This window comes from Urocitellus parryii, chromosome 3, assembly GCF_045843805.1.
Source record: "Urocitellus parryii isolate mUroPar1 chromosome 3, mUroPar1.hap1, whole genome shotgun sequence".
Lineage (NCBI taxonomy): Eukaryota > Metazoa > Chordata > Mammalia > Rodentia > Sciuridae > Urocitellus > Urocitellus parryii.
The window spans coordinates 54,272,646-54,299,863 of NC_135533.1; the positions used below are offsets into that span (position 1 = coordinate 54,272,646).

A 27,218-nucleotide genomic window follows, 5' to 3' on the forward strand; every position below is an offset into this window, starting at 1 on the left:
TGAAGCTCAGAGAGGTTAAGTAACTTGCCCAGGGTCTTTCCTTAGGAAAGTTCTTGTCACTTGTAACTAAGTAACCAAGTCTAATTTTAGTTTGTGTCATAGTTTCTTCAACTATAAATTATAAAACTTTACCAGACTCCCAGAAACCATAGGAAAGTAAACAGATTATATCTTTTAATTTCACAAATTAAAAGCACTTTAAATGGTATCATAAAAATCCTGATGACTAAATTGGAATATTGTTTGAACCTAGGGACAATGAAAAGACTTCAATCTCTCCAAGTTCTCCAATGCCTCACTTTGGAAACATTTCTAGGGAAAAAAAAAAGTCCACAAGATGATCTCACTTTATACATAGAAAACAGATTCACTGGTTTGTACACTGAGTCAATTTTTATTGCTTCTTAAAAAATTAAATACAAGCTCTTTGTTTACTTACCCAAAGGAGCAGTGTCCAGCTCATTGGAGGAAAAAGTGATATCACTGTCACAAAATACAATCTAGGTCCCTTAATCCTGCCTCTTTTGATCTCAAAAGGTGGTAACATTCAGTTCAGAGCTCACTCATCTGTAAATTGCATCACATTATCTCTGAGTTATTTAAGAAGCAAGTTCTATTTGGTTTCAGGCATTTTAACCTGCTAACGGCAAGAAGAACGGTTCACCACATAGTTCCAAAGGTCTTCCACTTGCCACCACTGCCAAAAGAAGCAAAATGATCGAACCCATTGGAAATCAGTATGTTGTGGCCAGGCCAGTGTACTCTGCAAACACTTTTGGAGAAGAACATAAGAAGAAACACAGACATCATAAGACATTTCTGGATCATCTCAAATTGTGTTGTAGGTAAGATATTTTTAAGGCATTGACATTAGGAATAAACGGAGACTTTCTCCTAAATTTTCTAGCTTTCAAGCTCTCCTTTCTGGCTCTAGTCCATAACCAAGGAGTCTTTTTGTCTGAAGTTTCCAAATCTCCTACTCCGGGCCAGAGTTGGAAAGTTATGTCTAAAATGAATACTGTCTCAGCTAGTGACACAGTCTTTCCAAATCAGATAACTAATAGATGGAGACGAGGAAAATTCTCAATTGAAATATAGCACAGTTCAAGCTAAGGATGACAAACAAATTCTACTACAGCTAAAGAAAATTTGATCTTTCTATTTTTTAAATATATTTAATATATTTAAGTTTTAGATAGACACGATACCTTTATTTTATTGATTTTTATGTGGTGCTGAGGATCAAACCCAGTACCTCACATATGTGAGACAAACACTCTACCACTGAGCCACAACCCTAGCCTAGTATTTGTCTTAAAAAAAAATTCTATTATGGTGACCAGGGATCTGTTAACCTGGGTATAGTAGGAGTTATATGACTAGTTTGATCTTTAATATATTATCATCTTTACCAATTTTCCACCCACAGTTAGGAACTGAACTTAAAATTTGATATTAATTAACTGACCTGTGGTTTTCAATGTTTCAGCTGTTCCACACAAAAGGCCAAGAGAATTGCCCTCTCTTTCTTCCCCATAGCATCTTGGTTACCATCATACCGAATAAAGGAATGGCTACTCAGTGACATCGTTTCTGGTATCAGCACAGGGCTGGTGGCTGTACTCCAAGGTACCCTCCTCTCCTTTTTAGATATAATGCATATGCCATAAAATTAGATATAATGCATATGCCATAAAATTAGATATAATGCATATGCCCTTTTTTGTGTGGGGTGTGTGGGTGTGGTATGGTGCTGGAGATGCAACTCAGGATCTTGTCCATGCTAGACACTCTTTTTACCACTGAGTCATACCTGCAGCCACCCTTTTAATGTGTATGATTCAATGGATTTAAGTATATTCAACAGGCTGCATATTTAACACCACTAATTCCATAACATTTTCACCCTCCAAAAAACATCCCTTGCTCATTAACAGACACTTCACATTCCACACACCCCAACTTATCCCCTTGACAATGATTCTCTGTCTCTATGAATTTCCCTATTCTGGATATTTCATAAAAATGGATCCATAAAATATGTGACATTTTGTGTCTCATTTCTTCACTTGGTATCATGTTTTCCAGGCTCATCCATATTGCAGCATAGACAAATAATATTTTACATGATTATTCCATTTTGTTTATCCATTCACCAGTTCATGGACATTTGAATTGTTTGAACTTTGAGCCTATTATGAATAATGCTATTATGAACATTTGTGTACAATTTTTTGTGTAAACATGTGTCAATTGCCTCAGTATATACCTAAGTGTAATTGTTGGATCATATGGTAACTCCATGTTTGATCACTTGTTGAACTGCCAAATTATTGTCTAAAGTGGCTGCTCTCTTTTACATTCCCACTAGCAGTGTGTGAAGATTCAGATTTCTCCACATCCTTAACTTTCGTCTTTATTACTTTAGCTCTCCTAGAAGGTGAAGCAGTATCTCATTGTGGTTTTAATTCGTATTTTTCCAATGACTCATGTTAAGCATCTTTTCTTGTACATATTGGCCATTTGTACATCTTTGGCAAAAAGGGCTATTCAAATCCCTTGCCCTTTAAAAAAAGGTTGTCTTTTTATTGTCAAGTTGAAAAGGGTATTTATATTTTGTACATATAGTTGCAAAGAACTCCTTATCCAACATATATTTGCAAATAATTTTTCTCATTCTGTGGATTATCATTTCAATTTATTTTTTTTTCCAGTGGAGCTGGGGATCAAATCTGGGGCCTTGCATATGTGAGGCAAGTCCTCCACCACTGAGCTACATCTCTAGCTCTTAAGTTTCTTAAAAATATCCTTTGAGTACACATTTTACAAATTTTAATCAAGTCAGTTTATTTATTTTTTTCTCCAATTGCTTATACTGTAAGGGGTCATTTCTTAGAAATCATAACCTAACCCAAGGTCACAAAAATGTATACTTGTTTTCTTCTAAGAGATTTATGGTTTTCATTCTTACATTTGTATCTTTGATACATTTTTAATTAATAAGGTAACTTATTTTGTTTCCTTAAGATAACTTATTTTAAAGTTCCAACCTTAAATATCAGAAAAGCCCTAATGAGAATTTGTGAGATTCCCTTGCACAAAATAAGGATCCTTCTGTTTGTGCGTTTACAGGTTTAGCATTTGCTCTGCTGGTCACCATCCCCCCAAGATATGGGTTGTATGCAGCCTTTTTCCCAGTCATAGCCTACTTCTTTTTGGGTACTTCTAAACACATATCTGTAGGTAAGTCAGTTATGGTGCTAATGAATGCTTTATTGCTTTTTCTTTATGAGTTCTATTAGCCATCATTTCCCGTAAGACCTAGGACTGGGATTTGGGAAAAGGGCATTCTTTGTATATGCTGTATTGTAGTATGTGCTCCAGGGAGGCACAGGCTGACCAGAGTTTGCCTTCTATTAATTAGGACCATTTCCAGTTCTAAGTATGATGGTGGGAGCAGTGGTTACAAATGTAGTCTCAGGTGCCAGTACCACGATGGAATCATCCAATAGCACAGAGAATAATGAAATGATATTGGAGCAGAAGAAACTAGTGGTGGCTACAACTGTCACAGTCCTTTCTGGAATCATCCAGGTGAGCACTTTCTCATAATCTGCTTGTTTTGACTAGTGTGCATTTTTCTGGGAATTTTTCCCCTCCTCCCACACACTCTTCATCTTCCCTTTGGTTTGTGTCCCTTGTTCAGAGGCCCAGAAGAAGTGATTTAAAAAGTATCACTCTCCACAGCCAAAGGGTTGGGAAGGGGAGACAGATCCACATTGCAAAAACAAGTGAATGTGCATCTAGATAGAAGGAACAAAAAAAGGAGGGGAACAGGGTGGTGCAACTGGTAAGGAATTCAATGCTCAAGTCAATAAAATCACTTGGTACAGTCATAAAACATAACAAGTAATAGGGACATTAGTAACTTCGGGATTTTTTCTTCCTAATCCTTCAGTGACTCCAAGCTAATTGCAAGGGTTAGGGGTTTTGCACTTTGAGCTGTTCATATCAAAGATTTGAGGGACAGTAGAGAAGATCATGGTGGAACCTAAAGACTCACTCTCAAACCACAACACTGACACCATTTTGAATAGAGAAAATGCCATGGAAACTTCTGGATGTTGCTCAAGTTTACTGTTAGTGAATTTCTTGAAGAAAGAATAAATCAATCTCTACAGTACATAGTGTGTGTCCTACTTACTGTCAAACCATGCAGTCAGTTGTTTGTAATACATTTCTGAACCTAAGAACAGAAATAAAACCCAACTGGACTTTGTGTACCCAGAACTTTGTCTTCATTCTGAAGACATGAGAGGAAAGAAAGGCCAAATAAAGGCCAAGAAAGTCCATTCCATTCACTTTACTGCAAAACCCTGATGCTTTGAGAGGAATTAACTACCCTTGTTCCCCAGCTAGAACCAAGCACTTTTGATGTCCAATATGCAATTACGTGTTTCTTAAACAGTCAAACAATGTATTTGAGGGGATGTGAATGGAGACACTCACTCATGCATGCTGTAGCAGCTAGAAAGTGTTGATTTCAAATTACATCAGCAAATTTATGAGGGCTGATGATAGATAAGATTCTGCTATAAATGGTTTATGGTGAGTCTTCTAAAGACACCGCACCTATAAATAAGGGGGGTGGGATAAATCTTGGGGGCATATTGGACTTATGTCCTCTTTTCTTTGAACACCATGTAACTTTCAACCTGGGGGGTGGGATGGGAGGGATTAGAGGGAGGAGTCCTGAATGGGAGTTTTCCGGGAGGAGAGACAGCAGCCTCTTCAAGGCCTGTGCATGCAGGGTGAACCTCTACGTTGGAATCCTTTCCATGGCTGATCCTTTAGTTTGCCGAGGTGTACTCTTAATCCACATTAACACATGCTTTTGTCCTTCTCTTGCCAGCTGGTCCTGGGGGTTCTGCGGATCGGATTTGTAGTGATCTACCTATCTGAGTCCCTGATCAGTGCCTTCACCACTGCTGCCGCTATTCATGTGTTGGTTTCCCAGCTCAAATTCATGTTGCAGCTGTCAGTTCCAGCACACACGGACCCATTCTCGATTTTCAAAGTAAGTGTTCCCCTCACTTAAAAAGAACTATTGAAATACATAAAATTCACCACGTGTTTCCTAGAGAACCTTCCTTTAGTGCCTTTGCTGTAGGGCAAACCTACAACTTCCAAAAATCAATGGGTTGTGAAATTGATTCACATGATAAAAAAGGTTGGTAGAAAAGAGAAGAACACTGAAAATCAACCACATCTACCATATAGTTAATGTTAACAACAGAGGAAAAAAAAATAACCACCATCCAAGTGTATTATTAAAAGGTTTGCTATTTTTTCCTGAGTTTTAAATTTTTTCTCAAAGTCTAATTTTCAAAGAGATTTGCTTATTAATTTATTATATTTCTCTATTTCTCATAAATCAAGTCTTTTGAAATTGAAGTTGTTGAGTCCTTTATGCATATCTGTTCATATAGCAAAAGGAAATTGTTCCACAGATAGATAAGGCAGTGGTTCTCCCCTCCTCCAAAGAAAGCAAAGTAGAAGTATTAAAAGATGAAATTACAATAAATCTAGTTTTACAGATATTAATTGGATTTATTTGTAATTATAGAATCAAGCAGTAGTTTGGACCAAAATGGTTCAGAAAGCTTCACTCCACCACACAGTCTGGTTACATTTATAGTCGGAGGAAAGGAAGTGACACAGAGAAGATGGAAGTAAGATACAGAGACAGTCCGACTGGTTACAGCTCATGTCTGTCTTTTTTTGAAGATGGTTTGAACTGTCAACCTCTTGTGACTAGCTGAGTGAGACTCAGCTACTTGTTACAAGAGTAGTTTAATCTATGTACACATGAAGTTATGTTATTACATAAAAAGAAATTTATTTAGGTCAAATTAAAACAGAGGTAGTTTTAGACCAAACCTTATTCCCCCACTTTGGTTCAACTTTTTAATTTTGAGAGATTAACCCAGTTTTGTGGATAGTGATGTCACTCTCTATCATCATCATAAATGGACTTAGTCTCAAATTCCATTGGGAAATAGTGGAACAGTGGGGTTGGTAAAGTGGGAAGAACAATACAAAAAAAAATTGATTGGTTAAAGGCTGATTACTTCTGGTTTAGCTTCTCCTCTTTCCCCCAGGAGTTAAAGCAAAGGGGACCATCTTTTTAGGCTAAGTCAGACTGGAATCACCTGCGTCTAGCAGGGTTTTAAGATCTATCTGCTTTCTTAAAGTTTCATCTTGGTTATGTGGCATGAGTGACTTCATTTTGGTTTGATCTGGTCCGGGGGAGGTCTATTGCAGAAGCTCAGTTTAAAACAATGACCTTCCATCATTTCATTTACCAATAGGTAGTGTTCTTAGTACTTCTATCAAAACAATCTTGGAGACAAATCTTGCTCCTTATTGGAGCAAACAGTCTCTCATTCCTATCCAGAGCAACTCCTGTCTTGGCCCCATAGATATGCAACCCTCTGACTTCAGGAAGTGAGAGCATGCATTTAGGGAACTATTTTCCAAAAAGTGACTTGGAAAATAAGCCAACAAATATGAGGGAGTTGAACCTTTAAAAGACCAAGATTTAAGGGAATACAGGTCAGGCTTAAAAAAAAAAAAAAAAACTATCAGGGGCTAGGGATGTGGCTCAAGCGGTAGCGCCCTCACCTGGCATGCGTGCGGCCCGGGTTCGATCCTCAGCACCACATACAAACAAAGATGTTGTGTCCGCCGAGAACTACGAAATAAATATTAAAAAATTCTCTCTCTCTCTCTCTTTAAAAAAAGTTCTCTCTCTCTTTTTTAAAAAAAGAAAAAACTATCAGGGATTAGAAGTTATTCCTTGGATATAACAGCAGTGATGGTTGTGAAATAAAGAACAACAGCTAAAGAGAACTAAGTGCAGAAAAGATCTGTTGTAAACTGTGAAAAGTATCCAACAAAATTTGACACTAGCCAAAGAGCTTCTCAGAAAAAGAAAAAAAAAAATTACAGATGTCCCCCTACACCAGGGTATCACCTCCACTAGGCTAATTTACCCTTCTCATACACATCTCCATGCTTGTCTTTACGATTTTGTAGTTTACATTTGACAGGAGCAGAACAGAGACTCACTATCCCTCTTCTGCCAGTCCTCCTGCTTCAATGTATATTTTTATCTAATTGGAGGTAAGTGTTGTATCCAAATTATGCACTAATATAGGAGCTTGGTGTCTTTTTTTGTAACTGTAGGTACTAGAGTCTGTATTCACCCAAATAGAGAAGACTAACATTGCTGACCTCGTGACATCCCTGATTATCCTGTTTATTGTATTTGTGTTTAAAGAGATAAATCAGCGCTACAAGTCCAAACTTCCAGTGCCTATCCCCATCGAACTTATCGTGGTAATTTATCATCTTAAAAATTTCTTTCATATTCTAGTGTCATCATGTCAGAAAGTTTTCATCATCTGCAGATTTTGAGGTTTTAGTGGGGCAGATGCTATTTCTGCAGTTTCTGGGTGTACTGTGTAGTAGGATTTTTTTGTTCATTCTGAATTTAATAACTTCCTGTTATGATTTTGGGCTTATTCTTTCCATGTAAGACAAAGATGGTGCAGAGAGCAAGACCTCTAAGAAGACCAGACGACAGACCCATTTGAATTAGAGCTGTGGTTCTTTGCTTAACTGGCAGTCAGGATTGCCTCAGGACCTCTTTTAAAAAGAAACAGCAAAGCCCAGGCTAGAGAGGCTTATTAAAAAGTCCAGGGTGGGTTTTGGCAGTGTTCCCCCACCCCAGGCTCAGACTCTTGGTTGCATCAAACATTTCTAACTTGGGCAATTTGCAACTTTGCAGACGGTGATCGCAACAGGTGTATCCTATGGCTTTGACTTCGAGCACAGGTTTAACGTGTCTGTGGTTGGGCAGATGGATACTGGGTAAGTGTGTTTTCTATTCTGGTGTCTCCGTGCATCAGCAGAGAGTCAGTAGACAGCAGTCACAGGAGAGTGCAACCCTGGTGAGAAGCCCCAGCACTGCACATGAAGAATGAAAGCTGGCTGCTGTCCTTCAAGGAAGTAGCTACAAAAGGAGTCAGGGTCCACTGTTAATATCAGGAAGTTTCTCCTGGTTAGAAGAACTCACAGCCAGGCCAGCAAGGACACACATGAAAGTAAATGTTAGGAAAGTAGTGAGAGTTAAAAAGTAGGCAAAATAAACCACTTCTTCTAAAGAAGCATCAACTAAAATCAGATTTCCTTGTCTGTAAATTACTATAAACAATACATAGTGCTTTGTTTGAGGTTACTGGAGCCAAGTTCCGAAAGTTCAAAAGAAACACTGAAGGAATACCTGTACACCGCTTGAGCAATCGATAGGCACATTGGCACACTCTGTCCTTTCTCATGGTCAAGTTCAAAACAAAGCCAGAGCAGCTTTCCCAGCTAGTACAAAGAATTTGAAAATATATTTTATTACATTTAGTGGATTGAGAGGGGAGATCTCTTTTTGTGTTGTCCTTTCTCTGCCCTTCAGGTAGCACCAGTTTCTTTCTCCAAGGAAATATCATCATCTGTCAAAACAAAATTAAAGACCACTCCTCTCCCCATGCTTTACAAGGTTTTGAGAATGCCAGAAGTCATCAGTTTTATGTATATCCTTGTCTTAGAATAGCCAAATTCCTTTAAGAACAGATACAGGTATATTTTTAAGCAAAAAATATATTTTTATCACCAGCTCTTCAGGTGTTCCACTTAATGAATCTCAAACATCACTTCTGTGAAGTTGTGAAGTGGAAAGTAGGCTGAGACTAAAAGACTATTTCTAGGTTTTCCCTCCACCCTGTAACTTTCAGGTGATTGCACTGCGTGCTGGAAGACGCCAAATCAAAAATAAATAAACAAAAGCAAAATCAAAGAGAGTCTGGTCAGAAGCAGACGTTTTGAAAATAAATGCTAAACTTCAAGATCACTGAGTGACAAAATATAATTTCAAGGTCAATGGACCTCTCTCTACAAGGAATGTGGGGTGGGGGAAGAACCTAGCTCACATTTATTAACCATTACACTCTACAGAGAGGCAGTGTGACCCATTAGGTAAATTCACATGTTCTAGAGGCAGAGAACAAATAACTAAACTCTGTGCCTCAATGCCCTGGGCTATAAAATAAGGCTGAAAAGAATAGCTGTCATACAGGATTTTCAGAAGGATTGAACTAGTTACTACATGTGCCATGGTTAAGTGCCCGACCTACAATTAGTGTTGAAACTGCATTATGACTATTACTCATTTAGCATCCGAGTTAGGTAAAAGGCACTTGATGTGCTTTTTTTACACTCCCATTTTTTTTCTAAGCAACAATTGAGCATTTTAAATGTCTGTTGATTGCAAATACAATATTACTGGAAGATAACAATCATTAATTATTGTTGTTAATGCATATTAATGCTATTAATGCATATGCCACTTTACAAGTCATTTTCATGAAGACACACACACCAAATGCAAATAACTTGGCCAAAGGGAAGTGCCAGTTGAAATACTGGAGGAAACACAAAGGATGTCACTTAGATGCAGAGGGTCCTGTAATAGAAACTGATAGGCACTTTGTATTTCACAGTGTATAAACAGCAGTCATATTCATTATTTTATTTGACCCTCCCACAAAACTATGAAGAAAAAAAAAAAACAGTTGTTATCATCCTCACTTTACAAATGAGGAATCTGCATCTCAGGAAGGATAAGTGGCAGACCAGAATTGAAGACTTCGGACTATAAAATCTCCATCACACAAGTTTATGGCATTCAGAAACTAAAACAAAAGAATAATAGTAAGGTCCGGGTTATTTTGGCATCAAATGCAAAATTTAATTATATCAGAAAACAGGGATGGGGATGTGGCTCAGTGATAGAGCACTTGCCTAGCATGTGTGAGGGCCTAGTTTCCAACCGTGCCACCACAAATAAGTAAATATATAAATAAGCAAGTAAATAACATTCCTAGCAACCTTTCTAATTTATGATGTCAGCCGAGTATAGAAAAATAGTACTTCTTCCAAATTAAAGCTGAAAATGTATTATCAAAGATGTTTATATGCCGGACATGGTTGCACACACCTGTAATCCCAGCGGCTCGGGAGGCTGAGGCAGGAGGATCACAAGTTCAAAGCCAGACTCAGCAATGGCGAGGTGCTAAGTAACTTAGTGAGACCTTGTCTCTAAATATAATACAAAATAGAGCTGGGATGAGGCTCAGTGTCAAATGCCCCTGAGTTCAATCTGTGGTACCCCGCACCCCCCCCAAAAAAAAGATATTTACAGATTGAATCCAATTAACCCACTTCCAATGTTTTAGATCAGAAACAGATGTTTAAAGGAACTGAGCATTTTAGTAAATTGATATTAAGTTTAAGATATGTGCACCTTTTATAATACAACCAATCAATATATCTAACTCTTTAAGTTCATGAGGCATAAGCACAGAAGTATCCCTTGTGAAATGAACATTTCTCTGACACTCTATCACTTTAAACTATAACCCATGCTCATCAGGGCCATGGTTGGCTCTGGCAGCTCTCTGGAGTTGGGGGCAAAGTCCAAGACCCACCTGTTTGCTAGGGGTTTTCCATGAAATGTATGGTTATCAAACGACTTTTTCTTTTCTTTTCTTTCCTTCCTTCCTTCCTTCCTTCCTTCCTTCCTTCCTTCCTTCCTTCCTTCCTTCCTTCCTTCCTTTCGTTGCTTTGCTTTGTTTTGTTTTTCTTCCCTTGTCTCAAAATTGTTTGCTCAAAGAGACTTCATCCATGGATAACTATTGGAGGCACCATGGGCGATGCTTTGCAATGTAACAATACAAGCAGAATGTAAAACATTTTGCAAGAAGCTTGTAGGGATAAAAGTGGACATCTTAATGTAGGTGTGCTGTCAAAATCATATCCATTGTACCACTATCATTGGACTGGATTTAAAATCTTTTTTTCAAACCTAGGCAGTGTTGCTTTTCAACAAGATGGCAAATTCCAAAGGTCTCAGTAGGACTAAATTTTTGTTAAGTCACACTCAATTATTCTCAGCTTTGTAGTCATCCAGCATTGGGCTCTAATTGTAAAACATATTCAGAGTCTCTTCATCACTACTCCCAAAGCTCTGTCACATAGAGTGAGACATAGCTCAGGCAAGATTGCATTCATTCCTTGATTTTTTCCAATAATCACATGAATTTATAAGCTCGTTGGTGACACTCAAACTCGTTGCATTTCAATTTCAGATTTGAGCCCCCTATTACACCCGATGTGCAGATTTTCCAAGACACCATAGGAGACAGCTTTGGCATTGCGATTGTGGGCTTCGCAGTGGCCTTTTCTGTGGCCAGTGTCTATTCCCTCAAGTATGATTATCCAATTGATGGCAATCAGGTAAGTACATAATCTACCCTGGGTCTGATTAGGCAACTGTAAACAATATTTTGTGCACACAATATTCCTTCTAAAACAGAATACTTCTAAGAAAACTTCCTCCTTGTTCTCCTTCAGGAGTTAATTGCCTTGGGAGTGAGTAACATATTCACTGGATCATTTAGAGGCTTTGCAGGGAGTACCGCCCTGTCCAGATCAGGGGTCCAGGAGAGTACAGGAGGCAAAACGCAGGTATTTCAATATCCTTGCTGCAGGGGCCATCCCAGAGTTAATAGCCGGGAAAGCCAAGCTAAGGGCAGAGTGCAGATTGTGAAGAGAACTGTTTTGTCTGCACAGGTTGCTGGGCTCCTCTCCGCTGTCATTGTGTTGATTGTCATTGTGGCCATTGCCTTTCTTCTGGCACCACTGCAAAAGGTAACACTCCTCTCCCTTTAGGTAACATGGCTTTCCTTGGGGTGATACAACAAGGGTCTTGGCTCTTAAGTTCTGAAAGCACAAACTAAACTAGGGAAAATGAGGTAACAGCACACTCTCAAATATTCTCTTTAGCCAGTCCTCCATGGGTCAAAAACATTTTCTTTTCTTCCTGGCAGCATTTTATGAATGTTAGGAATGCAGATGCCCAAACTACCTTATCTACTCTGCTCTGTGCATGTACGTAATGCAGAATATAATTAATGTTTAAGCAGCAGAGCGCCCTGGCACTGTAGCTTCAACATGATTGACTGAAGTGGAGATTTTCTTCAAGGCTGAGGTCATCACAGGCTGTCTATCTAATGCAGAGAGTGGTGCTACCAGCCACACAACCTGTTCTCAAAAATATGCCCTGCAGCTCCTAGAGGTTTGGTTTGACTCCAAAACCAACACTGTCTGCTTGCAGGATGGGAGCAAAAAGTTCAAGGTGTCTAATCAGACCCAGCATAGGTTGTGTACTTACCTGATTGCCATCAACTGGATAATCGTCCAGGGAATAGATGCTGGCACATCTACAGACTTCACCTATTCACCCTGGTGCTCCCCTAACTGTGAGGGGTTGGTTAAATGCTTGTAAATTGCTGCAGCATCCCCATTTAAAAAAATAACATCAGACCGTAGAAAACATAGGATCGATAGGAAACCAGATGATGATAAATACAATGCATTGCTCTTTGTGGTTCTAATATGATTCAGAGGTAGTATATAAAGTACTGGGTCAGGAACTCTGTAGATCTACTTCTAATTCTGGCTCTGCCACTTATTTTCTGTGTGCTTCTGTGCCAATAACTTTACCTCTCTGAACCTCAAGTTCTCTATTTGTAAAATAGAGAGGAAATTAGTACCCAACACACACAGCTGCAAAAATTAAATGAGATGGTGTAGATGAAGTACTTAACCTAGGTCATTAACATGAAAGTTCATTAATATGAAAGTCATTAATATTATTATTATTATTATTATTATTATTATAAAAACATTCTATTGTTCTTCTGACTAGAAGGATATATAGTTCACCAATGTCTACTGGCTGTTATCTAAGCTTTTTTCCCAAGTTGGTTAGTAGCTGAAATGTGAATTTAGTCCCAGGTTTCTGGACATCCATTGTGATCTTCCCAAAGAACCTCATTGGTCCAATCTGTCTTTAAACAATGTGGAATACTATTTGCCAAAAACACATATCCTTCATATACTGACTCTTGATTTCAAAACTGATAGCATGAAAGAAGTCAAGAAGTCACCACTATATAAATAGAAAAAACGTGTATCTCAATAAAGTTGACTATATACACTTACCCTTACATAGAGCACCCTACTGTGTATCCTCAGAGTATAATGTGGGCTCTTCCTCCCCCAACAACTTGGAGACGCTGAAGAGACAGTTGCCATTTAAAATCCCCTTTCCTGAATAAACCACACTCCAGGACATTGTCCAGAATGTCAATCAAAACACCTTCCTCAAAGAATCCACGTGATAATTCTCTTTAGATGATGATGTCAGGAATGTCATTCAACCTGAATAGCAACTTTGCTTCTTTTCATCATACGAAGGAAAAATAGCTCATAATAAGTTGGACTACATTTGTTGAGTACTTATTAAGTATCAGCAGAGTTTTAAGCATTTTATACCTATTTAGTCCTTTATATTAATTGCAATGTAAATGTCAGGTTCCTGGTAAAATCATCCCCCTTTCTTTTCTATGGTTTCTCAATGCTCTACTCTACTTTTAAAAGTACTCTATTGTATATATATTTCATTATAAATTGCTTCAAAGTATTGTTCCATAGAATACTGACCAGTTGGGAAATAACACCTAATGGGAAAAAAAAGTCTCTATAAAAGGTTGTACTTGACCTATTTCACACTTACACTAAAGTCCTACAAAAGAAGGAGGGCCATTGCATACAGAGTCCTGTGAGTCTCACACCAGCCACTACATCAGTGACATTTCTTAAAGCTGTAGTACACTATCAAAACCTGGGCATTGACATTAGTACGGTACTAGTAAATATATTACAGACTTTGTGCTGTTTCCCCCTACTTCTTAACTGACATTTATTTGTACGCAATTTCCTTTTTAAAGTTACTTAAGACCGTGTTTGTTCTAAACAATGATTTCTAGTCTCAGAATGAATCAGATGAACAACTTAGATAATGAAATGTGAAAGTTACTTGTGAAAATTAGAAATACCTGAATCACTTAAACTATCTTCAAGATATGAAAACAAATGCTGCATTTTTTTGGATATCGGGCTTTCACGGTATGAAAGTAGTCAGTATACTCAGAGTGGAACAGCTCGGGTGTCGCAGGGGCATTCCTACCATTGTGTTAAAATCTGAATAAGGATGCGTATACTGAGCTATTCAGCAGGTTTCACCAGACTTAGCACAACTCTCACAAGACCAATTATGGCATTCTTGGGTGCAAAGAACTGGAAGCCTGAAGCTTTTTGAGGAAGTCTGAGTTTAGTGAATCCATCATTCTGTGATGTCAACACTAGGGCTTTGTGAGAGGGTGTGTTGTCAGTGGTAAGTACTGGCTTGGGAAATATTACTTTGTTATTAATTATTCAGCTGAATAATTATAGAGCCACTTCCATATGCATTTACTGTAATACCTTCTGAGGGTACACCAGGAAACAAGACACACTCATTCCAAGTTCCCAAAGCTTTTTTTTTCCCCCACAAAGGGCAACCCCCATCTCCTCAACTTTAATAAATAGATACACATTACACGGGCTTTGCTTAGGGAAGAATTTATTCTAGTGCTTACCTGCCAAAGTTCTGAAGATCTACCTTTCTCTGTCCCAAGGTGGAGGCTAGTAAGTGCCATCAGGTCATCTATGGCATAATCACAAAGAACAATTCAGCCCTTGTCACTGTGGGGACAATAAATGCAGGGGCTAGGTCAGAGTTCCAGCTCTAATGTGTCTGTCTTGCATGGCATTGGACACCGGAAAAGGGTGTATTCTTTGATATGCTTTGAGGCCCACTAAAGGACTCACTTATCTGCAGCCTTCACCTTTGCTTCTATATGGTTTATTTGATTAACTTAAAGTACATCTGCTGTCTCTGTGTTTCACAGTCTGTCCTGGCAGCTTTGGCACTTGGAAACTTAAAAGGAATGCTGATGCAGTTTGCTGAAATAGGCAGATTGTGGCGAAAGGATAAATATGATTGTGTAAGTAGATGCAATGGTACTGGAAAAGAAGATGACTCAGGATGGTAGTTTAATGTTGATGTAAAATATATATTTACATTGTAAACTCTACGAAATTTTATTTCTATATGTCTGTTCTAAACAACCTCAGATTGTTTTATTTGCCATCTTTAAATTGCATACTCCAATGGACATTCTCTGAGATTTTAATATAAAAGGTTGGACTCCCACAAGTAGAAAATGCTCCACACAACACTAGTACAGGACTTTCTTAGATCTACCTTTTTTTTTTTCTTCAGTACCAGGGATTGAACCCTGGGGTGCTTAACCACTGAGCCATATACCCAGCCCCTTTATCTTATTTTATTTAGAGACAAGTTCTCACTGAGTTTCTTAGGGTCTTGCTAAATTCTTGAGCCTGGCTTTGAACTGGTGATTCTCCAGCCTAAGCCTCCTGAGCTGCTGGGATTACAGAAGTGAGCCGCCATGCCTTGCAAAACCTAATTTTTTCTTACAGTCATCATGAATGCCACAGAAACTCTGAATTTTAGGGGTGGATTTTGCTTTTGTTCTTCATTACACAATGTATTCGTTTTCAGAAAATCTGTGAAGAATTGAAATTCTGAACATTCCTTCTGGAAAACACTTTTTCTTTTGAAAAGGCTCCCCCTTTCTCTCAACATGCCTTGCTGTGACAAGCACAGTCCATAATTTACTCAAGGCCAAAGTCTATGGTGTAAAAATGCTTGTCGGCATACACTGTGGTACTTAAAGAACATAAAGTAATAAGTTACCCTTGGTTTACTTTTGTTCCTGATAGATCATTGTGGGGATTTAAACACCCTTTTGGCATGCTAAAAGTCTCTTAGAAACAGTAGCCATTGATTAAGTGAGCAGACCAAGAATTAGATTGGTATAGCTCTACCAGTTAATTTTCTGATTTTAACAACTAGGCTGGTTCTGTAATTTTTGTTGTGAAAATTAGACTGTTTCCTTTACTGGTTCAGAGGTGGAATTAGAAATAGATGCATTTTCTTTGGCTCTTTTTATATTTGCTAGTGTTTCTGTGGCACAGACCCTGGGTCTGCAGAAATGACCTCTCAAGACAGGTGTCCTCCTATGTACTTCGCTCCCTGGACCAAGATAACAACTTCCAACCTCTACTTTGGGCCCCGGAAGTTCACACGTTCTCATAGCTCTGGACATAAAACATTGTACTTTACTCAAAGTAAATTGTATGCATCTGTTGCTTTCTTTTTACAGTTAGTTTGGATCATGACCTTCATCTTAGCCATTGTTCTGGGACTCGGGTTAGGCCTGGCGGCAAGTGTGGCATTTCAGCTCCTCACCATCGTGTTCAGGACTCAGTTGTGAGTGCTCATTGTTCTCTGCATCCTGGCAGGCTTCAACCTGCACAATCAGAAGAGTAAAAACTTTGTCAAGGGTTAAGAGGAGTTTGGCTAATAGGCATGCATATCTATCAGGACTAACAAGTACAGCCTTCCTCAGATTGCTCACCTCAAGGATGGAAGGGCAATAGAATGGCCCAGATACAGGGCAAGAGCCCAGGGAGAAGCTTGCTACTGGTCTACTTCTGGCTTTGATAACAATTCAAAGAAATCATTTAGATCTCTGAGTCTGTTTGCCCACCTGTAAACCAGAAGTGATCTATGCTAAGTGAGTTTAATTTCATTGTCTCAGACCTGTTAAAACACGGGAATGTGTTACTGAGAAGACAGTGAAATTCTCCAGCCTTCTTCATAGGTTGTTAAATTGCACTCTCATCTTAAAAGCCTGGAGCTGGGTTAGAGAACTTCTCAAAGGCCCCTCTAGGTCTTAATGTTCCACGAAGACTGGAATTATTCTTAATAGTCGTGCAGTTCAAGCATCTTTCTGATGTTTAAATCTTTGTCATATAACATCACCACCATGTGGTGATTCAACCCGTATTGTATTAAGTGGTGTGATTATAAGGAGAAAGAAGGCTCCATGGGAACCAAGGCTTTCTAGGGCAGAAGTCACCATAATAGTTAAAGTGATTCCTTGACTAACAGAATATGCTGGTATTGAAATACATTGGTATTGCTTTTACACTTTTTTATTCATTTACATTTTTATTAGATTCTTTACTGGGGACCCATCAAATACAGAAACAAACTGAATGGTCATATAATCAAGTAATTTTACTTTTCCATGTCTTCATTCATATCACTGCCTTACCTCCCTTAAAAAGCTGTGGTATCCAGAATGAACATGGCAAAAGGATATGGCATTGCTTTGTAAACTGGCAAATTGGAAACACTGTTTTAGGAGCTGTGGAAGGACACAAAGATAAGTAAGCAAAGTGTCTGCCATCTAGAGTCTCTGATGGCATAATGATTCCCCAGTTTTTTAAACTGAAAAGTGAACCTGTGTTGATATGCTAGAAAGAAAACAATGTTAGCTTATAGGTCTAACAAATATGCATGAATAATTTATTTGCTGTTGTTTTCCCCTACAGTCCAAAATGTAGTACACTGGCTAATATTGGAAGGAGCAACATCTATAAGGACAAAAAAGACTATTCTGATGTAAGGGAGATTCATTTTTGTCTTTGACTTGCTAAATGATATTGATATAAATCTACTGGGTACCATCTAATATTCCTTCTCTGCCTTATAGATGTATGAGCCAGAAGGAGTGAAAATTTTCAGATGTCCATCTCCAATCTACTTTGCAAACATTGGATTTTTTAAGCAGAAACTTATAGATGCTGTAAGGTTTGGGGTTGTTCTTTTTTTTTTTTTTAATTTTGTTGAGTCTCTGGGAATGAAATGTTTGGTTTTTAACAAGAATGTTATTGACCTCATGTATGCTGAGGCTGAGTTGTACCAGCGTTTTTTGTGTTCCATGTCCCACGGCAGGTGAAACTGCCATATAAGGGATCCATTAAGGTGTTCTGAAATAAGCCTCTTTAGATGAGGTCCAATATAGAATCCTTTAATCCATTCTGCTATAGAGTTAAAAAAAAAAAAAGACTTACCACAGGTTTAGTCTGCTGGTCTTTAATAGATATTATCTTACATATTTTCTTTGGGCATCAACTTCAGAGACAACAGAGGAGCATTTAACATTTGACTGGATCATGGAAGAGATAACAGTTGTAAATGAATATTTAACAGTAAATACTGGGTGTTGGTAAAGGTGAGAAGGAAGCAGTCTTTAATATTGGGAAACAAAAGCCCAGAACTCTTCCTAGATACAGACCTTTTGGTCTGATCTGTGCCTTGCATAAAGTTGCCCTAAGCCTCATTATCATTCAGTATGCATCAGATATTACACTACCTAAGTTTTTTTTTTTTTCTTAAGACTCCAGACAGCTTTTATTGAAAAGATTATATGTGGTGCTGAGGATCGAACCCAGGGCCTCACACGTGCTAGGCGAGTTCGCCACCACTGAGCCACAACCCCAGCCCCTTGGTTTGGTTTTTTGGTTTTTTGTTTTTGGGTAGCAGAGATTGAACCTAGATATGCAGAGCCATTTCTCCAGCTCTTTTTTATATTCTATTTAGAGGCAGGGTCTCACTAAGTTGGTTAGGGCCTCAATAAGTGCTGAGGCTAGCTTTGAATTCTCAAAACTCCTGCCTCAGCCTCCGGAGGCACTGGGATCATAGATGTGCACACCACCATGGCCGGCCACAACTATTTTTTAAAATGGTATCCTTTTGTATATATGGCTTTCTATATGCCCTTTCCACTTAATCTAGTATCTTTCCCTCTAACTACATTTTTTTTTGGCCAAAGATTTTTGTTACATATTTAATCCCCCTTTCTTACTACTCTTGAACTAAAATTATAGCAATAAGAACACATTTGTGTTGAAAAGGGGGAAATGAAGGTTAACTCCAGAGCTAATAACAAAATTATGAAATAAAGTCATATAGGGATAGGTTTTATAAAATATAATCAAATAAATTGTAATAGAACAAAAATTATATACAGAAGCAGAATTCTCATTAGGTATCACCATACTCAAATTCCCTAACAATAGTGAGGGCTCAAAATACAAAAGAATTCAAATGAGGCTTACATCTATTAATGTATCATTTGTAGATAACTCCTGGACTGTATGGAGAATTTTAAATGTTGATAATTGCATATGGACTAAGCGAATCACAGGTCTGACGCAATGTTGTTGCCGATGTTGTTTAAATCATGTTTGGGTTTTATCACAGTATCCTTATTTTGTGTCCTAGCATGGCTAGTTATAAGAATTATGCTATTGAGGTAGAATATTCAGTACTCTTATAACAGAGCAATGGGTTTTTCAGGTTGGCTTTACTCCACTTCGAATTCTACGCAAACGCAACAAAGCTTTGAAGAAAATTCGAAAACTGCAGAAGAGAGGCCTGCTACAAGTGACACCTGTGAGTTGCCTGGCCCATTCCATGTGTTATATAGCTAACAGTTCAGTAAGATATAAGTCAAGGTGTGAGTCCTGTTCCTTTAAATGAAATGCCAGATAAACAAGTTATTCCATGTGTCACTGTTATTTCAAAAATGGTCTCCTCAAATTTTTTGTCTTGGGAAAAGTACCAAAGACAAGTGTCTATAGTCCCATTGCTTGACCTGACTTTAAATCTATGTTCTAGAAACTCCTTGGTTATCCTCAACATACACGTTTTTCACAGTCAGGATTATCATGCTTGTTATCCTCTCTTGCAGAAAGGATTTATATGTACTGCTGATGGCTTCAAAGATTCTGATGAAGAGCTAGACAACAATCAGATAGAGGAACTAGATCAGCCCATCAATACCACAGATCTGCCTTTCCAGATAGACTGGAATGCTGATCTTCCCCTCAACATCATGGTCCCCAAAATCAGCCTCCACAGCCTTATTCTCGATTTTTCAGCAGTGTCCTTTCTTGATGTTTCTTCAATGAGGGGTCTCAAAACGGTAATTTATTTATTTTTCTTAATGGAAATAATCAATCATTAACTAAAAGTAAAAATTATAGTTATGGAAGGATGTTCCTTTAGATAATACACACTGAATTAGAGGTAAAATTTAATCTTACAATATTCCATGAAAGGGCTGAAGGGGAGGGAGTGGTGTGTTCCATGAATTCTTTAAAAATGCATTTCCCGTGGAACTGCTTACAATTTTGAAGGTGACCAAACCCCATTCTAAAGTAGGCTGAGCCTTCTCTCAGACCACTATGCTCACACTCCTGTACAATATGGGCATTGAAAATGGTGCTTTCAAATCCTGGGGGCATGTATCTAACATTATCCTGAAATCAGAGAAGATTTGGAAAGGTCTTTTTTTTTTAATCCTCATTCATTATAAGTTGATGAAATTTCACTTGGCTATTTACAATAATATCACAAAACAGATATATAAAAGAACAAGAGTTACATGTGATTTAAAAATACGGCAAAAACAATCAAGTTGCAGGTCTTTCCACAATTTCATTAACATTTTTAAAAGCAAATAAATATGCAACAAAGATGCAAAAACAGAAAATTTAAGAAATTCTACATTTTCCTTAGGTTTTCACAGAAATCTTCCTAAGTAATCTGAATTAAGATAAGATCTATTAAATATGAATAAGCTGGACACAAATTAGGAAATGGGATCAGTTTAGTTTTCTTCCAACTTATCTTGAAATTGGTTTTGACGCTACATAATTCTGAAGACTGCTTGCCTTTTCTTTTTTAGTTTCATTTTTGTTTATATTAGCTTTTTTTTTTAAATCCCAGCAGCATAGCACAAAGGACAGGGACAGGGTTTTTTTCTGAATGACATATAGGCCGTAGTGTTTTGTTTTAATGTTATGTACCCAGAAAGCTCTAGTTCCTATCATCCTCACTAATGATGTTAGTTTAAAATTAAATCATAGAGCCAGGCACAGTGGCTCACGCCTGTAATCCCAGCCACTTGGGACACTGAAGCAGGAGGATGGTGAGTTCAAAGCTAGCCTCAGCAATGGCGAGGCATTAAGCAATTCAGTGAGACTCTGTCTCTAAATAAAATACAAAATAGGGCTGGGGATGTGGCTCAGTGGTTAAGTGCCCCTGAGTTCAATTCCTAGTATCAATAATAAATTAATTAATTAAATCATTCTTGATTTTATGAGTATTAGGCATGAGATTTTCTCAGAACACTTCCCTCAAGATTGATCATTTTTAACTTCTTATTGAGGAGAGAGGAGGGCTGTTCTATTCAGGTTTCTTTCTTTCTCTCATAGAGCCTTGTTTTTAACTTTAGTATCTACCTATGCTATTACCTCTTTTCAAAATGTAAAAGGTTCTGAAAGTAATATATCCCCCAGAATTGTTTTCCTTATGTATCTGATAAGTGATACTGTTCCCTAAAAAAAAGATGCACTTTTTTTTTTTAAACAGATTTTGCAAGACTTTATCAGGATCAATGTAGATGTGTATATTGTTGGAACTGATGGTAAGTTCTTTTATATTGATTTTATGCTCTGATACTAACTGCAGGCTCACTGCCAATGCTTGATCTAGACAGCCTCTCCAAAAAACAGGTATTTTATACAATCATCAAAAAGGAAACCTAATTCGCAGTTGAGCCAATAAAATTCCCTATGGAAACAGTTTCACTGTGTTTGAATTGTGTTGATATATAATTAAATGAATTTTACAGTTTGAATTCTTAGTAAGCATCAAATGAGCAAACATTATTTTTTTACTCCAAACTTGCTGTATTAGTCATGTTTTGTGTCTCTCTTCCCTCTTCCCTTGCATTCCTCTGCTATAACATCTTGATTTCGGCTTCCCTTGGATAATGAGAATGCCCTTGTCAATGTTATGGTGATGTCCAGCTTCTCAAGATTAATGGCCTCCTCTTCAGTCTCCTCCTGCTGGAGCTTGCTTGAACATTTGACCGTTTCATTGGCATTTGTCTTCAAAATTCTCACTCCCTTGACTTCTGTGTGTTGAATTCCCCTCCTACCTCTCTAGTATTTCCTGTTTCTGACACTGGTGCCTCTCCTATCCCTTAGCAGTTTGTCTTCCCAGCCTTCTACCTTAAACTCCACAGTTCTACTTCCATGAACTCCTGGTCAATATCCTTCACCCTTACGATGACTTCAAGCGTACCTACATGTTAATGGATCCCCATACCATACCTCCAGTGCAGACCTTTCTTCTGAGCTGCAGATCCATGTATTCAATTGTCTGCCTGTCCCCCCCAGGCACCTCTGACACACGTATTCTAAACTATATAAATGGCCCTTCCTTCCTTCCTAAACTGCTCCTTTCCTATGTCAATTACCACATCACTTTTCATCCAGTTGCCCAAAATGGAAACCCCAGAACTCTCTTTAATTTCTCCCTCTCTCCTTCCCTTTACAGGTAGTAAGCCACCAGCTCCTAAAAATATTTCCCCTTAAGTCAGTCTCTTCCTTGGGCGGGGATGTGGCTCAGTGGTAGAGTGCCTGGAAAGCATGAGGCTCTGGGTTCAGTCTCCAGCACACATCCTCCCACCACCCCCCCAAAAAAAAAATCAGTCTCTTCTTCTCCATTTCCACAGCCTTAATCCAGATCATTATAAGACCTTTCTAACTAGTGTTTTTGTCCATTGCTAGAATGATCTCTTATCTCATTTTTTTTCTGACTAGAAAATTCCTTCTAGAATTTTCCCCAACAATAACTGTAACAATTTCTTCCTTACCCAGGCAGTGCACTGGATCTTCAGACTGTTTGCATCTGTAGAATGCACATCACTTAATTCTGCAGTTCTGTGTTTGTGTCCCCACTAGACTGTAATCTCTTCCAAGGGCAGTTATTAGTATTGTTTACCTAATTATCTAGTTTAGAACATGCCACACAACTACTATTTGTTCTGGGAGTGGCTATAGCAGTGAATGACAAATCCCTGCCCTTGTGGAGCTTATAGTTTCATGGGAAAGTCAAATAATAAACAAAGCAATATTTAAGATAGTACTATAAAGAACAAAAGGGTTAAGGATATAGAGCCATGGGCATGTTGCTATTTTAGACTAGCCATTAGGGATACCCAGTAATGTGACCCTTGAGAAGAGACTGAAATGAAATATGGGAGTCAACCTTGACAGTATCTGAAGTGTATTTTAAGTATATTTATTTTAAGTGTATTTTAAGGAGTATCTTGTACAACTAGTACACAGATCTGCAAGGAGACAGAATTAGCACCTTTAATCTCTCTTGCCCCCTATCCCCAAGTCTATAGATATATTCAGTTCAAGGGTTGCTTAAAATTATAAATGTTCTCACTCAACTAATAACTCTTAATTTACTAAACAATTTTATTCCTTCCCCATCATTCCAGATCTCTTTGAAAGTGTCCATTCCTGATGCCTGGTATCCCTTCTCAGTCAAACCAACATCACCCCTCTCCCCTACCCTCTCCCTTGGTCACCTGTCAAAAGCTTGCCTATGAGCACTTTCCCATCTCCATACTTTTGCTCCTCCTCTTCCTCCACCTTTCTCCAAATCATAGATACTAGAAAAGTGACATCTATTCAGTTAATTTATCCTAGATACCCACCAAGAAGAAACAATTTTTACCTACTGTCTCAGAATTTCCATAGTACATCATGTCCTGTACCTCTCTTCTTGAACAACAACAAAAAAGATAATACAAATACCTATTGTGTGCTGGGCATTATTTTTGAAACTAGTAATAAAGAAAAAACTGGACTGCTCCTTTCCCTAATTATTTTATAAAACACTTTTTTCCTTTCAGTACTACAATTATATATAAATATTCTATGTTCCTCCAGGGTGAGATTCAGATCTAATTTGCCTTTTGATCCTTTTTATTACTCAGCCAGAGCTTTGCACATAGTAGACATGAGGTCATATTTGGTTGAATGATCTGTACAAACAAATGCTGTTTAGTGCCTATGAGAATGGGATTTCTCAAAGGTGATAGCAGTGGTAATATGAAATCCTAAGGAAGATGCTTTCTAATAAATCCTGGCAGCTCTGGGAAAATGGGCTACAATTAAGTAACTGGTAAATGATAAGTTTGGCAATCAAAAACCAAAGCATATCACAGATCTATCATGTTTTGTGTTTTGAAAGAATACCAATTTTTAATAACTATATTTGATGTTCTAGCCATTGAACAGGGAGATTAACTTACTAGGTTCCTGCCTAAATAAAAGTGGATTAATTTTCCAGGAACTACTTCAGATTTTCCCATTTGAATCTTTTCCTTCTTCCTTTTTACAGTACGGCATTAAACAGGTATGTTTATTAGAAAGGTACTCTTTAATTCCAGGAGACATTGCACTAGTGATACAAAGTTATCCTATTGTTGCAACCCACACTTAACCAAATATCAATGAACTGCACATTTGCAAATGGAATATTAAATTACCAACCTCAAGAGGAAAACCTGCAGCCAATAACTTCTTCCTAAGTGTTACAGTTTCTTTTCTCTCTTCAGATGATTTCATTGAGAAGCTTGCTCGATGTGAATTTTTTGATGATGAAGTCAAGGACTCAATATTTTTCTTAACAATTCACGATGCTGTTTTGCATATTTTGATGAAGAAAGATTATAGTACTTCAAAGTTTAATTTCAATCAGGTACCAGCTCTTTGATGACATCACATTTATAACAAACCATTGCATTTCTTAATTTTTCATTATATTTGAACATTTTAAAAACTATACTTTCATTCTTTTTCTTAGAAGAAAGAAATGAAATCTGATTTTACCATAAATACAAATGGAGGATTGCGTTATCGGGAATATCAGGTAAGATTCTTCAACAGACTTATCTAGATATCACAGCAAATAAATAAATAAATAAATAAAGTAGGAGGGCCTCTTCCAGCATACTGTAGAAAGTCTAGTAGTTGTTTGTTTTTGAGTCTCTCTGCTTCATCCCTAGAAAACTGAAGCAATGCCAACCAATCTCATGGGAAATTTTGAAGAAAATTAACTCAAACCAGTAAAAGCAAACCACCCCCCACCACAAAAAAAAGCCAGGATAGAAAATAGTGATGATAGATCTCTATTCATACAGTACTGAGAATGTCTTTTTTTATTTTTTTAAACTACTTATAGCCATGATCTTATTCTAGCCTTGTACTAAGTCATGAGACAGAAGAGGTATTGCTATTGCTATAAATAGATGAATTAGTGATGGAGTTGAGAAACTAATCCAGGTGCATGGGATGTCCTTAGCACAGTGCTTAGCTCAACATGAAAGTTAAGTTCTTTTCCTTCCTTATGAGATGACTTACCAATCACTTAACTGGATAGTTCCATTTCATTCTAGAATGTCAAATCAAAATGGGTTTCTGTTGCAGGACAGGTATATGGTGGTGGATCCCATTCATTAATTCAATCCTTACAACAATATACAAAGAGGATATCAATATTAGAAGTGAGGAAATTGGGAAAGAGTTTCAAAAAATTTGTTTAAGGTCACACACCAAATGACAATAACAGAATTTAAACTAGTACCTATCTGAGGACAAGACCTGAGCTCTGTTCACAATAACTACTTGGATTCTTTGATGAAAGACTAATGGATTGAGGGTCCTGCAAAAATCTACCGACTTACCTTCAAATACAACAAGACTGGTGGTATTTTCTTAACTGAGGAAAAGTCTAAGAACAGCAAAAAAGAATGTAGATTAGAAATGAAGAAATGTAACCTGGACCAAAGAGTAATAGCAAAGGTCAAATGAAGAGGTCATTGCAGAAAGTTAAGGAGACCAAAGATGAGAGGAGAGTCAAGTACCACCATGCTACCTCCCAGCACTGGTTGAATGATCTGTACAAACAAATGCTGTTTAGTGCCTATGAGAATGGGATTTCTCAAAGGTGATGGCAGTGGTAATATTAAATCCTAAGGAAGATGCTTTCTAATAAATCCTGGCAGCTCTGGAAAAATACAAACTCAGCTCCTTGCCCGAGTACAATAAAAAGTACCTGGAGATAAGTTCTCTATCTGATGTGTGTTGTAAGAATTTGTTCCTAATTAGTAGGCTCTCCATTCACCTGATTGTTTCTTTTGCTTCTTTTGCTGAGAAGAAGCTTTTTAGTTTGAGTCCATCCCATTTGTTGATTCTTGATATTAATTCTTGTGCTATAGGAGTCTTATTAAGGAAGTTGGGGCCTAATCCAACATGACGGAGATTTGGGCCTACTTTTTCTTTTAATAGACAGTGTCTCTGGTTTAATTCCTAGGTTCTTGATCCACTTTGAGTTTTGTGCATGGTGAGAGACAGGGGTTTAATTTTATTTTGTGGCATATAGATTTCTAAAACCCAAGAACAGTGTTTAAATATGATGCTGATCCAAGCTTTAAAACTTTAAAACAAGAAACCATGCTGTACCTTGCCTTCCCATATTAAAAAAAGAAACATTTTGGCCGGGCTCAATGGCATATGCCTATAATCCCAGTGTCTCAGGAGGTTTATGCAGGAATATTGAGAATTTGAGGCCAACCTCTGAAAATTAGTGAGGCGCTAAGCAAATGAGTGAGACCCTGTCACAAAATTAAAAATGAAAAAGAGGGAATGTGGTTCAGTGGTAAAGCACCTCTGGGTTCAATCCCTAGCACCAAAAAAAAAAAAAAAAAGTAACAACACTCCTAACTTTGCTTAGAGGAAGTCAGCATTTGTGGATAGGCTACTAGCAATAATTAGAGGTAAAAGCTGAATGTGGCTGGGGCCAGGCACTGTGCTACGAAAATTCCTTGGAGGAATTCCTTGGAGTTTGTGTGGTCCCTAAAACAAATATAAAGAAATATATTTTGACAAAACATTATATTGTTATTTTGATTGGGCAAAAGCAAGTCTTTGAAACACACACATACTAAAAATAATATAACATGGATCTACATTAATCAAGTAGTAAATCATCAGTGCATTCTGATCAATAAATTAAACACAAAAATATTTCTTGATGACTCCAGAAAATTTAACTCCTAAGATGATTATTGAAAGACAAAATTTAACAAATCTTTTAAAACAAGAACTTTTTCTTTTTGCAGGTACCACTTGAAACAAAATTCTAATCAAAATATAATTCAGAGGGACCCTCATCTGGCTGTCACATAAAGAACAACTTTATACCCAGAAAGTTATTGATAAGTTCATACATTGTATGAAGAATATTTGTATTTGACAGAATTCTATGTTTCAAACTTTGGAACGAGATT

The 27,218-nt window shown here is 37.7% G+C and overlaps 1 protein-coding gene across 1 annotated transcript; it reads left to right on the forward strand.

Moving 5' to 3' along the window:
* The first annotated feature begins 714 nt into the window (after positions 1-714).
* On the forward strand, positions 715-27,074 carry Slc26a3 (solute carrier family 26 member 3). Its single transcript, XM_026395792.2, has 20 exons — positions 715-845; positions 1,490-1,629; positions 3,133-3,243; positions 3,425-3,594; positions 4,913-5,077; positions 7,249-7,401; positions 7,853-7,935; positions 11,262-11,409; positions 11,527-11,640; positions 11,746-11,823; positions 14,970-15,065; positions 16,308-16,414; positions 17,545-17,614; positions 17,706-17,798; positions 19,355-19,450; positions 19,749-19,982; positions 21,434-21,488; positions 24,486-24,628; positions 24,734-24,799; positions 27,051-27,074. Exons 1-20 carry the CDS (start codon positions 715-717, stop codon positions 27,072-27,074), a joined length of 2,277 nt encoding a protein of 758 aa, XP_026251577.1.
* The last annotated feature ends 144 nt before the right edge of the window (positions 27,075-27,218 follow it).

What these genes read in the sequence shown, in the direction of transcription:
- Slc26a3 (XM_026395792.2), top strand. Translation starts at nt 715, where the DNA reads ATGATCGAACCCATTGGAAATCAGTATGTTGTGGCCAGGCCAGTGTAC. An exon ending in TTCTAAACACATATCTGTAG is followed by an intron (nt 3,244 to 3,424) that starts GTAAGTCAGTTA and finishes TCTATTAATTAG; the next exon opens with GACCATTTCCAGTTCTAAGT. An exon ending in GTTGGGCAGATGGATACTGG is followed by an intron (nt 7,936 to 11,261) that starts GTAAGTGTGTTT and finishes TTTCAATTTCAG; the next exon opens with ATTTGAGCCCCCTATTACAC.